Here is a 13,844-nt window from a genome sequence, read left to right as displayed (position 1 = left end):
ATATGAGCTGGTAATATGATAACCTTGAGGAGAAACCTTTTTGTAACAGTTTGCAGCATTCGCATAGGATGAAGCAGCTTCATGCTTGCTTTCTGCCTGTAAATAGAAAATAAAAGCATTAGAAAGGTTCATAAAGAAATATTTGAGTTTGGCAATGCATTACACAAAGCACTTACCTTCAAATAGCAGTTAGCCATTTTGACATATACAGATCCAGCTTTATCCCCTGAAAACAATTGAAGGGTTAGCAAGCTAATAAATTTTGGGTCTACCTCTACCAAAATTCACTGAACTAGATTAAGAAGGAAAAAATGAACTTTGGATCTGCCATTTAACCACGTTGAATTTCCTATGAGTGATCAAAGCCATAGTTCTTCAAACATCCGAACTAATCAGGTTAAACTGCATGAATCCTTTCGTTCCCTCCCTCCCTCATTAGCTAAGAATAGAGTTGCTTGGTCTGGACTGTACCCTAAGCCTCAGATTTTGCTCTAATTCCTCTCCTTCCCATTTTGTTCCACATGATCTTTTCTTCTTCTTGAAAAGTATCACCTCTCTTCTTATTGAAAAATAAATGAATAAAAAGAAAGTCAAACTTATAAAGACTGTTAGATTAGTTTTCATTGACACGCTTTGCTTTTCTAAAATAAACATAAGAATGCATCTAAATTTGAGCTCCACAGTTCTAAATGGTAATTACCAAAAAAAAAGGAGAGAGAGAATCATCTCTATGAAAAGAAACAAACTTCCATCCATCGGTTGCCATACTATGAAGGATGAAGTTGGGCCAGAGCTCTCAATCAACTACAAGTGCCTCACTTTCATCTCTAAGCTGGAAGCTTGGTCCCAGTGGATACTACACAAATAAAAGTTTAATGGAGATCTAACAACGATAATTCGATGCCAAGCAATCAGCTAATATGAAAGGTTCTTTATTGATACTACAGGGACCCCAATTGTAACTTGTAGCAGGAATCCTACGGACCCATCAAGCGCGGGTTGAGCTGAGCAATTATATTTAAATTGTCATGTCAAGGTTCAGATATTTAATTGCATAGTGAAAAGCGTCCATTTGCATCATTAAGAGACTGATCAAACAAACGCAATTCGATAACCGAGCATCAAACCTCCTCCCCCACCTACAATGGATCTAAACGAAACCTGAATCAACAATAACTACTTAAAAAAACCAGGAAAACAAAAGGATGTTGCCATGAGATAACAAGGAAAGCTTCACTTTAATCGCATCTAAACCTTAACTATAACACAAATAATCAAAAGATAATCAATTGAGGGATGGAATGATTACAGGCTTTGGCGAGTTTGTAGCTAGTCGCAGCTTTTTCGAATAAATCTGCAGCATCTTCATATTTATTACCAAACAAACCCCAACCACTGATCTTCTTATCTGCTTTCTTCTCAAAGTCCTCTCCTTTGCCAATTTGATCCGCCATTTTCTGCACTTCCGATCTCCCTTGCGTCGTAAATGTGAGAGACAGAGGGAAGACGGTAGACGGAATAAAGGTGGAGATTCCGAAGGATGTCCGATTTTATTTTATTTATAAGAAGAGGAAAACGCGACAAAGAAAAGTAAAAGGCTGTGATGGAGTCCTTCCTTGGGAGAACGAAAAACAGGTTTTCCTTCGCTGTTAAGCTGGAATGTTCATTCAGTGGAGCCAACATACGACAAAGCCTCTATGGCTATGCCCCCCCTGCTCAGCAGCGGTCCTAATTATTGATCTTAACACATCCTATCGAAACCATAAATAAGGTTCCAATCCAACGGTTTCAGTAAAAAAGAACAGAGCATCCTCTCCAAAGGTATTCCACCGTGGTCAAAAGTTGCAAACGCGCACTGATTCTTCAAGCAGGGAAACAGTATTAGTAGGGGATTGTTCAAGTTTGGGCCGGGCTCAACAACCGAGCCCAACCCACATCGATGACCCTGGTTAAGATTTGGCAGCATTTAATTTCTAATCCTCCTCTTCTCTTCTACTCGCCTACTCGGGCTTGGGCTAGAAATAGAATACAACCACCCGACCAACCGAATTAAGATCACGTAACGTAACTCGACATGTTTGACGTTTCCCATATCTTAACCCAAAGATCCATATACATATACACCTGATAGATTTTTCCGAGATCCATTTACACCTCATAGGCTGATACAGGTTCCACCAAAGACATTTCCCCACGGTAACGAAAAAGAAAATCCACATGATTGGAATCCTATGAGCCGTTTGATAACGGTTGAAGTGGCTGAAATGAAAACTTATTATTTATTCATTTATTTATTTTTGCTGAATAAGTTATTTAAGTAGATTGAGAATGGCTGAATAGCATGTCGGACTGATTATTATACCCCTATATATAATTTAATATTTTGCCATCTTATCTACTAAAAAGCAAAGTAAAAATTAATTATTTCTTAATAAAAAGTTTTAAAAATTTATCAATTTCAATATAACTCTGAAAATAATTATTATAGTTTTAGAGGTATTTATATGTCAGATTTCAATGCAAACAAATAAAGCCTCCATTCTCAAAGGCCTCAATCAATGCTAGTTTGAAAACTAGGGAGATTTCGGACAATTTTGCTAAAGCTTCTGGTCAGCTCCCTAATTACCTTAAGTTGGTCATATCTTTTTCTAAAAACATTCTTAATCACTTTTTAAAAATCATAGCCAAAATCCTTAAGATTCCCATTGAAAGTAAAAAATAAAACATATCTTGGAGCTCTCATCATTGATGGTAGAGCTTCTTAGGAAACTTTTAAATATAATATTAGAGAAAAAATGGCCAATAAACTAGCTGGTTGGAAAAAATTCCCTCTCTTTAGTTGGAAAATTGACTCTAATTAATTCCGTTGTGTCTAGTTCCTTAGTTTTCCATGCAAGCCTTTAAAATTCCAATCAATGTAATTCAGGACATTGAAAGGGATTTTTCATACTCAAATGCGAGAAGTTAGAAACCCATCCATTTAGTTAATTAGAGTAGAGTTTGCACTGTTGGAAAGTTATTAATTGTCAAGATAATTTATGGGATAGAGTGGTTTCAAGTAAATATGTCAAGAAAAACAGCTTTTGGGAGGTCAGCCCAAAAAAGGAGTATCCTGGGCCTGGAAGGGGATTCTGGGCTCTAGAGATATGATTAAAAGGGGATCCACTTGGAGAATAGGAAATGGTAATAAGGTTTCTTTCTAGAAGGATACATGGGCTGGAAATGGCTCTGTTGGATCTCAATAACTAGATTGATGTGAACAACATGGATTTCTAGAAAGTAGGGTGATTGACCATGTAAAAAGGGTTTGGGAGGATATAATTAAAACGATTGCTTCCCCTCAAATTTGGCAATGCATCAAACCAATCTTGATTCCTCGTGATGATATGGAGGATAAGATGGTATGGAAATTAACATTGGATGGAAATTTTTCAGTTAAATCGGCTTATTTTGAGGAATGTCGTTTTAATGGAGGGTCATGCTTGTCAAATAATTATATAAATAATTTTTGGAATCTATTGATTCCCCCGAAAATTAAAACCTTCCTTTTGCTTAAATGAAAAACTTCCCACTAAAAATAAACTTATCACAATGGGTTGTAGAATAGAGCAAACATGTGTTCATTGTGGAGAAGAGGAGAATATTGATCACCTATTTGTTAAATGTGAATCATTGAAACAAATTTGGAATAGGATGGTTGAAGTGTTATTAGTGCCGAGATCCTATCATGTAACCTTAAAGTAATGGTAGTCTAGTTTAGAACTTTAGGTAACCGGAATTGTTGTTTTAAGGATAAATTCATAAAAGAGAATCAAGGGAAATTGGTTAGCCCGAAGGGCTCTAAGTTGTCAAAAATAGTACTAGAGATTTTAGGTTCTGTAATCTTAATTTTATTTGTGATACTGATTTGAGGGGAAGAGCAATCCCCGACTTGTGTAGCTCATCATTTTCCATAAAAAAAAAAATAAAGCCTAAAAAGATTTAAAAAAAAAAAAAACTACAGAATAGCTGAAGATCCAATTTTGCCTACTTTTACAAATGGCCCCTTGGCTCAAAAAACATCTGTTCATGTCAAAAAGTGCTAAACATACAAATTTGTTTTGTGAAAATTGCTGATATGATTACCTTTTACTCTTAGCATTTCACTGCCAACTGCCGAATGAGGTGACCCAAACATTTTGATTAAAAATTTGCGCCTATAAAATCCCAAAGGGTCAACGATTATAGTCTAGGTGGTTAGTTATTATCTTCTCATTGGAGAGGCACGGTTCAAACCCATGGAAAGGAAGACTTTTGGCATTGTGACTTGTGAATGCCAATTTGCCAATGCCCTCTATGTGCATCTTTTCCCTCAATTTTCCATTGAACTAAAACTAATCAATAGCCTTGGGTTTGTTCACCAATATGCATGATTTTGTCCTTTACAACAAAAATAAGTGCCACATCAATTTTTTTTATGACAGTTAATTTTGTTTTAATAAACAAAATCATGAATATTGGCAAACCCCAAACTTGTTACAAACGTATGGCTTAAGATGATTTACAAGGCAAGAAAAAAAATTAAAAAAAAAAAAGAAGAATTGTATACTTTGGTTGTTCTTTTCTTTGATACCTCTCATATCTGCCAAGAGTGCTGATAAATACAAGTTTACACAGCGTATAGCCCATAAAAAACCATGTCCTACTTTGTATTATGGAGTCTTTTCATGGTGGAAGAAAGCTTCCAACTTCCAAGAGTTGTATAAACTGATTTACTTATTTCCTTGCATCTTCTATTTTTGTATTTATCCCGTTATGTTTTCTAAATCTACTGCATTCATACCGTATAGGATAAAAGCATTTACCGGCAATACCTTTTTCCTATATCATAGTCCAACTCTAATAATAATAATAATAGCATCAGCGATTATGTTGTATGTATTTGGTTTTGTTTACATTTTTTCATTCCACATTTGTACTTTATTTGCTGAGAAAACTGAGAAAGATAATAATTACAACCATTTATGACAATTAGGCACCACATCAGCGTAACAGTGAAAAAACACCTAACCGTTTGAGGAAATTTTAAAAAATAACTTTCTCAAACGATAAGCGTGCACAAAAACCGAAATCACCTTTTGTTGTTCTCGATGTATACAGAAGAGCATGAGAGGATAACTGTTGAAATAGCGCTTATGTGATAGTGTTTATTGAATAAACCCCCACAGAACCAAACGCCTAGGTTATTTAACTGTTGACAGATATCTCTAGTCATTTTGCCAGTATCTGTCAAGGACTTCTTACATGCCTAAAGGGCATGTACCATGTAGCCCTCGAGAATCAGTAAATCACAATACATCCTAGATGAGACGGAACCCTTCTGTTACTCTATGACACGAACCAAGACAGCTGTCACACATGAGTGCTACATGCATGTACGATTTGCATTACTCCTATTTGTTTTATTTCACTTACCCAGGAAAGTGATACCCATCTCCTAGGTGGGTAAATAACTTTCCCACATAGGGAGAAAGTTGCCAACAGTTGAATGTGACAAAAATGCCCTTTTTAATAATAGATTTCTATGGCTAAAATGGTCATTGCCTTGTTTACCTAATAAATAAAAGAACATAGGTAAAGGCACTTACTTGGGTAAGTATTTCCCAAGAAAAAGTTACTCAGGTAATTGCATTTACTCGGATAAATAATTTACCGAAAAGCGAACAGGGCCTTAGAATTTAAACCTCCACATTGAAACTTGGGTTGGATTGGCTCGAGCTAAAGTAAAGTTTACCAAGTGTTAAAATGTCAATCCGAACCCTAATTCAACCTAATCTTCAACACGGTTACTTCAGGTTAAGCCCTCTAATGTGGTGATATTACAACGATTTTTTTAGTTGACTGGTAGTAGTTGGCCAAAGCTTTGTAACACTCGGCAAGTGCTACTGTTAAAGCAACAACTGTAACAACGCCAGTTAAAATTTGCAAATAATGTCTATTTACGGTTACAATAGCTGTTGTTGAAACCACGAATTTTCTAACTTAGTAGTGGTTTCATATGAAAAAAACATGTTTTTTCTTTATTCTTTTATCGACAAGAACAACGGTCTGGTTAGATGATTGAAACTGAATGTGGGAATTAAGAGTACGTTTGATTCACAATCAGAACAATTAAAACCTATCAAAATCGGAATTGGAATGGTCTAATTTGGTTGGTTCAAACAGAAACTGGAATAGGAATTGTAATAAGCTAGAATGGGTCTTCATTCCCAAGGAGGGGAAGTGAATGGCCATTCCCTCAAATGAAGGAATGTCAATTCTGGTGGAATGGGAGTGGGATTTCAATTCCATCCAACTAAACAGTTGGAATGGGAGTGAACCATTCTCAGACCCCTATTCCTACAAACCAAACGGGCCTTAAGTTCAATTCAACCAAACTTGAGGGGTGAAACCAAGGTTCAAAGTACTGATACTGGCCAATACACCAGTAGGGCATATCAGCCAGTATCGGCCCCTTTTTTTTTAACTTTCACTTTTTTTTTTCAATTTTGGTTCAGAGGGGCCGGTTTAAGTCCCGGCTACCCTCTGAATCAGGCCCTGACCCGATAAAACCCCTGTAGGGGCGTATTGGGAAGGGCCCAATACGATACGATATGTATCGGCTTTTGAACCTTGGGTAAAATGTGGGCAAAGTAAGAGCCCACCCTGAGGATATATTCTAACATAAAGGCCGAAACAGTACATACCTGGGCTGACTCCGGATCTCCTGCCTACAAGAACTCTGCGTATATCTACCCACAACACACTACCTCCGTGCATTGGAAACATCTCCCTATGCATAATACTATGTAGGAGGATGAGATGTTCCCCATGTGTGGCTGCGATGTTATGTGGGTAGACATGGGCAGGAGATCCGGACTCACCTGGACCACACTTTAGTACCGGTCTTTATCTGGAGAATGTGTAAATCCAAGACCCAACTGATTGTTGGTGCTTGGTAGTGGGTCTCCCTCACATGACTAGGTGCCTCAGGCATCGAAAGACAAGCTTTCAAGCTTTACCAAATAGTCGTATCTGTTGGTAAACTGTGGTATAACAATGTGGTTGATGCCGAGTCCTTGTGATTGTGGAATTGAACTATGGCACTTAATGAAGGGGTTGATCTATCCATCCAGGCTAAATTACAACCTATTTCATAGCGCTAGGCACGAAATTAACCAGTGTAGCAATGGTGCAAGGATCAAGGGCCAGGCCCACCAATCAACCGGGATATAATCGGAATGGATCAGCCAATACAAATTACAAAACTTGGCTTGGAATAGGAACTTGTTCCCCCCGAGATTTGGGTAAAAGTCAGTTGTCAGAGGAGTGCAATTCATAATTATCAAACACAGACACAAACTCTATGGGCAAATTCATCAAACAATTTCTGGTTATCAGGAAGACATCAATAGATGGGATAAATTCATCATATCATTCTTTCATTCTCTTTGAGGATTGCAGTAAATGAAAAATTACAAGTGTTAGATGAAGTCAATTGTTGGTGCAACCACTCACACGTGCAGTGTGTACCGCGATATATGGTTTCGTATGGTTAGAAAAACACCCAAGTATTTTCATCAGTACAGAGAGTTTGATTTCTTTTGCTTTTTGTTCTCTTCATAGACACCATGATACTTCCACAAAGAGGACACTGGTGTATAATGAATGTTTCCGCATTTAAATAATTTGAATTCCTGTTGAGAAATGAAAAGGATACCTAGTCCTTTCACAAATTCATGTAATGATGAGACTAAGAGATACTTCAAGATAGATTTTCTGATGGTGGAAACGTCTCTGACAATCTGACAGTAAAACAGAGAACTTTTAATCACTTGCCCATCTAAAGCAATGGCAGCATGAAGACAATGCTAAATTGATGATGGCAAGATCATGTGTTGATAAAAACAAACTAGAACAAATGTGTTGAAGAGATTACTTCCCCTTGCTCAAAGAAACACAAATAAGATTAACCATTAACAGAAGTAGATATTTTTTTTTCTGTTTTTCTTGCAACTTGTTTAGAAACTCTAATTACTCCGTGCAATAAGCAGCAAGAGACAATTAGTTGCTTCCCGATTTCTCAAGGACAATTTTACCCGTTCAGTTTAGTAGTATAATCACTGATTCTCCTAAATGTCTTTATCCTTTAGGCTCAGTTTGGAAGCAGTACAAATGCAAATATGTACAGCGTAAATACATACTAAATATAAGGTTTTGCACTCTACATATTTGCATTTGTACTCCTTCCAAACTCAGCCTTAAGGAAAAATAAAGCATTAAATACTACCTTATTTATTATGCTCCTTATAAGTTGGATTAGAAGTTTTACTTCAAAGCAAATATAATAATGCTACTGTTTATAACATTTTCTCATCTCTCTTCTATTTTGAACTCCACCCATTGGTTATAACGTTTATGGGATGGCTATGATTTAGTGTATAATTAAAAAAAAAATTATGAAGCCCTCCATGTGCTTAATGGGAAGAGTTGTATGGTATACGAGGTCAATGGGATGGTCCTTGGTGTCTGAGGGGTGGGGGATTTCAATGTAATTAGGTTTTGTAATGAATCTAACAACCCCCAAGAATAGTTACAATCAGCATGAGAAAGTTCAATGAATTGATTAACACTTTGTGGCCTATGGATTTACCCCTTTTACAATCCAATTTTACATGGTCTAATTTCCAAGAAAACGCCCTATGCTCGAAACTAGATAGATTCCTCTTTAATGAAGAGTGGGAGAACCATTGGAGGAATTTGATGGCTAGAGCTTTACCCAGAGTCATTTCTGATCACTGCCCTATCCAGTTACGTCCTGAAATTCTAGGCTCTGGTCCACAACATTTTAGATTTGAGAATATGTAGTTAATTCACCCGGACTTTGTGCACATGGTTGGGGAATTATGGAGAGAAGATTTGAGAGGGGTGAAGTGAAAGGGAGTGAGATTCCACAAAAAGCTGAAAAGATTGAGATCCAAAACCAAGGAGTGGAATAGGGAACACTTTGGAAGGATAGAGGAGCAAACAATTAACTTGGTGTCCAGGATTGAGGAACTAGGTTCCAAAGAAGCCCAAAGGATTATGAGTGAGCAAGAAAGGGTTTTGAGAAGAAATCTAAAGAGGGAATTGGAATAAGTTCTTAGAGAGGAAATTTCTTGGAGGCAAAAGTCAAGACAAAAATGGATTAAGGAAGGGGATGGAAATACAAAATTCTTCCATGCAATAGCTAATGGGAGGAGAAGAAAAAATTCTGTGGTTAAGTTAGAGGTGAATGGAGAGGAAGTCGAAAAACCAAGATGAGATAGCCAAATTGTTTGTGGATCATATCAAATCAATCTATAGGAAACCATTGAACAATAGGTCAAGATTGGAAGGAACGGATTGAACTAGGCTATCAGAAGAACAAATTAACTGGTTAGAACGGGATTTTAGTGAAGAGGAGATCAGACAGGTGGTGTTTTCAATGGATAGATCCAAAGCACCTGGTCCAGATGGCTTCACCCTAACTTTCTATCAAGACTGTTGGGATGTGGTTAGAGAAGACCTTGTTGGGGTGTTTTAGGAATTTGCAGACAAGACTAAGGTAAGTCCTAGAGTTAATGTTACCTTCTTAGCCTTAATCCCAAAGAAGATAGATGCAAAGGACCCAAAGGATTTTAGGCCGATTAGCCTAGTGACAAGCATCTATAAAATCCTGGCTAAAGTGCTATCTATGAGAATTCAAGTAGTGCTGCCCTCCATCATTAGTCAAGCACAAGGTGCTTTCATGCAAGGAAGGTAAATCGGATCAGATCTTAATAGCAAATGAGTGTGTGGAGGACTTGAGAAAGTCGGGAAATCAAGGTTTTGTTTGTAAGTTGGATTTAGAAAAGGTCTATGACCTTGTGGATTGGAGCTTTTTACTAGAGGTCCTTGGGTGTTGTGGATTTGGAGATAGATGTGCAATTGGGTAAAGGGTTGTATTAGCTCCTGCCATTACTTAGTCTTGGTAAATGGGGTGGTAAAAGATTTTTTCCCAGCATGTAGAGGCCTTCGACAAGGCAAACCCCTCTCCCTTTTTCTTTTCACCTTAGTTGCAGATGTCTTCAGTGGATTAATTTCTATGGCAGATAGGGAAGAACAGGGTTTCAAATGTCACGAAATTTCACTAATGTCGTCCGACATATGTCGATGTCGAGGCTCACCGACATGAAAATGGATGGTAATATAAAAATTACATTATTTTGGTCAACATTTCCTATGTTTCGGAAATGTCGACCAAACCGGTCCAAATAACCAAAAAAAAGGCAGTTTTTCCTATTATGTCGACAAGATGTCGACTAATGTACATTAATAATATAATATATTAGTATATTATAATAATATAACACAATATATTAATATAAATTATTCCATTAATAATTTCTATTTAATATTTCAAATAAAATATTTACAAAAAAGAATTAACAAAAAATAAAAGCAAAAGAATAAATTAATTACTTTATAATATAAAACATAAAATATTTTTCAAGTAAAATATTAACTAGTTAGTATTTTTAAAATATTTATTAAAATCAGAAAATGTTTATTAAATTTTATAATAAATCATATTCTAAATTTAATATAAAAAATGAGAACAAATTTATTAAATTTTATACTAAATCATAATTTATTATTAAAAATCATAATAAATTCATTAAATTTAGATGTGATTCAAACTAATAAAATCAATAGAATATTTCAGAATAAAGCAAAAAGAAAAAAAATCAGAGAAGGAGACAACAAGGTGGAAGATTGGAAAAGAAAGGAGAAAGAAAGGAGGAGTTCGAATATCTCCTCTTTCCCCTACTCTAATCTTTTATAAAACTTACTTAAGTTACATAAATTACAAGGAGGCCCTTAAGTAGGTGTCCACATCAGCACTAAACTTAGAAAAACATAAAAAGAGCTAAAGGCCCATAAAGAAAAGGCCCAATAAGAAAACATAACATGAAAGAACTAATAAGAAAGACACTAATGGGCTAGGGCCCATTCGGCCCAATCTCTCTACACTCCCCCTCAAGCTGAGCATAGAGATCCATCATGCCCAGCTTGCTTATATAATGAACCAACTTTCCTTTAGAAACACCTTTTGTCAAAACATCAGCCAACTGTTCTTCAGAAGCAACAAATGGTAGACAGACTTCTCCTGAGGCAACTCTCTCTCTCGTATAAAATGCTTGTCAACCTCAATGTGTTTAGTTCTGTCATGTCGAACAAGATTGTGTGCAATGTTGATAGCGGCCTGGTTGTCACAATATAACATCATTGGCCTCTCATAGTCTATATCCAATTCATCTGAAAGTGATCTCAACTACAAAAGTTCAGAAGCTCCATGTGCCATTGCCCTGTATTCCGCTTCAACTGAAGATCTTGCCACTACAGACAGCTTCTTACTCCTCCATGATACAATGTTCCCTGCTACCATAGCAAAGAAACCTGAAGTAGACCTCCTATTATCAATACATCTGGCCTAGTCAGTGTCAGTGTATGCTTCCATCTTCATGTGTCCATGCTTAGCAAACAAGATACCTTTCCCTAGAATCCCTTTTAGATAGCACAGAACTCTCTCAGTAGCTGCTAAATGTGTATCTCTGGGAGAATGCATAAACTGGATGATTACACTAACTGCATAGGAAATATCTAGCCGAGTCATGCAAAGGTAACGTAACTTCCCAACCAGTCTCTGGAACACCCCCTTATCAGGCAACAGTTCACCTTCAATAGTTGACAACTTATGATTTAGGTCAATAGGAGTAGAAGCAGGTCGAGCCCCCAGTTTCCCAGTCTCTACAAGGAGATCAAGAACATACTTCCGTTGAGAAATGAAGATACCATCCTTAGATCTGGCAACTTCAATTCCCAAGAAATATTTGAGTTCTCCCAAGTCTTTAATTTCAAACTCAGTGTTAAGAAAACTCTTGATATGAACAACTTCCTGAGTATCATTTCCTATAACCACAATATCATCAACATAGACAATCAGGAGGGCCACTAAGGAATCTCTCCTCTTAACAAACAAAGTATGATCCGACTGAGTCTGTGTGTACCCAAAAGCAACAAGAGCAGCCCGAAATCTGTCAAACAAGGCTCTAGGAGACTGCTTAAGGCCATAAAGAGACTCCTTCAGTTTACAGACATTTCCTTGCATCTCCTTCCCATACACCCCTAGAGGTAAAGACATATAGACCTCTTCATTTAGGTCCCCATTCAAAAAGGCATTCTTTACATCAAATTGATGAAGAGATCAGTCAAAAACAATAGCTAAAGATAGCAAAACTCGAACTGAAATTATCTTCGCTACTAGGACAAAAGTTTCTAAGTAGTCAATACCATACATCTGAGGTATTGTTCTTATGCAAAGCATCTAGTTTAGTCATCATAGCATCTCCCATTCTGGTTTGGACAAGGCATCTGGAATAGACCGGGGAGTTACATGTGTGGAAATAGAAGCAAGGAATGGATAGTAGGAAGGGGAAAGGAAGTTGTAGGACAGGTGTTTGGAAATACAATGAGTTGTGCATTTCCGTTTGCCTTTGCGAAGGGAAATAGGGAGATCAAAGTCAGGGAAGGTATCCGAAGTGGTAGAAGAGGGCTGACCTGTTATCTCAGTAGTGATGGAAGGAGAAAGAGGCACATCTGAAGGCATGGAAACAACTTGCATGTCTTTGAGTCTTTGTCTCTGGTACCACCTTTGGATAATAGGATGGGAAAGAAAAGAAGCGGGATGAGTAGGAGGAGGAGGGGGAGCAGGGATAGATGACTCAACTGGAGTAAACTCTATGGAAGATTCAATGGGAATTGGCAAAGGAACAGATGGTGGCAATGCAAACAACTCGTCTAAATGCTCCCCCTCAAGAGAAGTACCAAAGAAAGGGATTGACTCTACAAATGTGACATCTCTAGAAACAAAGCGAATGCCACGAACTGGATCAAAACAACAGTACCCCTTCTGTGTGGAGGCATGCATATCCCAGAAAGACACACTTGTGTGCTTTAGGCTCAAACTTATGTCTTTGATGACTGTGAACATGGACATAGCAAGTGCACCCAAACACCCTGAGAGGAAGAGAAAATAGATCCTCATTTGGAAAAAGCAAGCCAAAGGAAGTTTTAAACCCCAGAACCCGAGAAAGCATTCGGTTTATCAAGTATGTAGCTGTAAAAATAGCATCATCCCAAAATTTAACAGGAACATGGGAAGCAAAAAGAAGGCTCCTCACAACCTCAACCACATGTCTGTTTTTCCTCTCCGCCACTCCATTTTGTTGAGGAGTGTAGGAATAGGAAGTCTGATGAACAACTCCAAAGGTATCAAAGTAGAAGGAGAGACTCTTCTCAAAATATTCCTTTGCATTATCAAATCGGAATATTTTGATCTGAGTGTTAAATTGGGTAAGTTCATGAAACTTTTGTACAATATTTGGTACTTCATCCGGGATTTCAAAAGGTAAATCCATGTGTAATGAAAGAAATCATCAATGAAAATAATGAAATATTTGTAGCCCCCATAGCAGGTAAATGATATGGCCCCCACACATCAGAGTGCACAATATGGAAAGGAGAAACAGATATTTTATTACTTGCTGAAAAGATTGTCTACAATGTTTAGCAAGTTCACATGACTCACAATGAAGACTCGATAGAAATATTCCCTTAAACATTTTTGGAAACAAATGACTCAAAGCTGAAAAAGGCAAATGACCAAATCTGAAATGACTTATCATGACTCTATTAACTGACTCTGATCAAATAGACTCCAAAGCAACTCTACTAGGTAATCCAGGACTTTGATAAGAGACATC

At 37.2% G+C, this 13,844-nt stretch overlaps 2 protein-coding genes across 7 annotated transcripts in view; both read right to left on the bottom strand.

Moving 5' to 3' along the window:
• LOC148870502 (alpha-soluble NSF attachment protein-like) overlaps positions 1–1,856 on the bottom strand; it is a 28,227-nt gene extending 26,371 nt beyond the window's left edge. Inside the window, exons 1-3 of the mRNA XM_088967653.1 lie at positions 1,310–1,856; positions 177–226; positions 24–96 (exon numbers count right to left, since the gene is read on the bottom strand). Of these exons, the coding sequence (XP_088823779.1) occupies positions 24–96; positions 177–226; positions 1,310–1,454 (268 nt within the window). The 5' untranslated portion in view covers positions 1,455–1,856. The remainder of the gene's footprint in view (positions 1–23; positions 97–176; positions 227–1,309) is intronic.
• Positions 1,857–7,434: 5,578 nt separating this feature from the next.
• LOC148870501 (uncharacterized) overlaps positions 7,435–13,844 on the bottom strand; it is a 50,170-nt gene continuing 43,760 nt past the window's right edge. For all 6 annotated transcript variants that reach the window (XR_016107222.1, XR_016107221.1, XR_016107220.1 and 3 more), the window contains one exon: positions 7,435–7,823. Coding sequence is in view for 1 of the 6 variants with exons in the window: in XM_088969709.1 (XP_088825835.1) it covers positions 7,756–7,823 (68 nt within the window). In the remaining 5 variants the exon portion in view is untranslated. The remainder of the gene's footprint in view (positions 7,824–13,844) is intronic.

The sequence above is a fragment of the Nelumbo lutea genome, chromosome 2 (assembly GCF_056320005.1).
Source record: "Nelumbo lutea isolate HS-2025 chromosome 2, American lotus-T2T, whole genome shotgun sequence".
Taxonomy (NCBI): domain Eukaryota; kingdom Viridiplantae; phylum Streptophyta; class Magnoliopsida; order Proteales; family Nelumbonaceae; genus Nelumbo; species Nelumbo lutea.
This window is presented reverse-complemented; position numbering and strand designations above follow the sequence as displayed.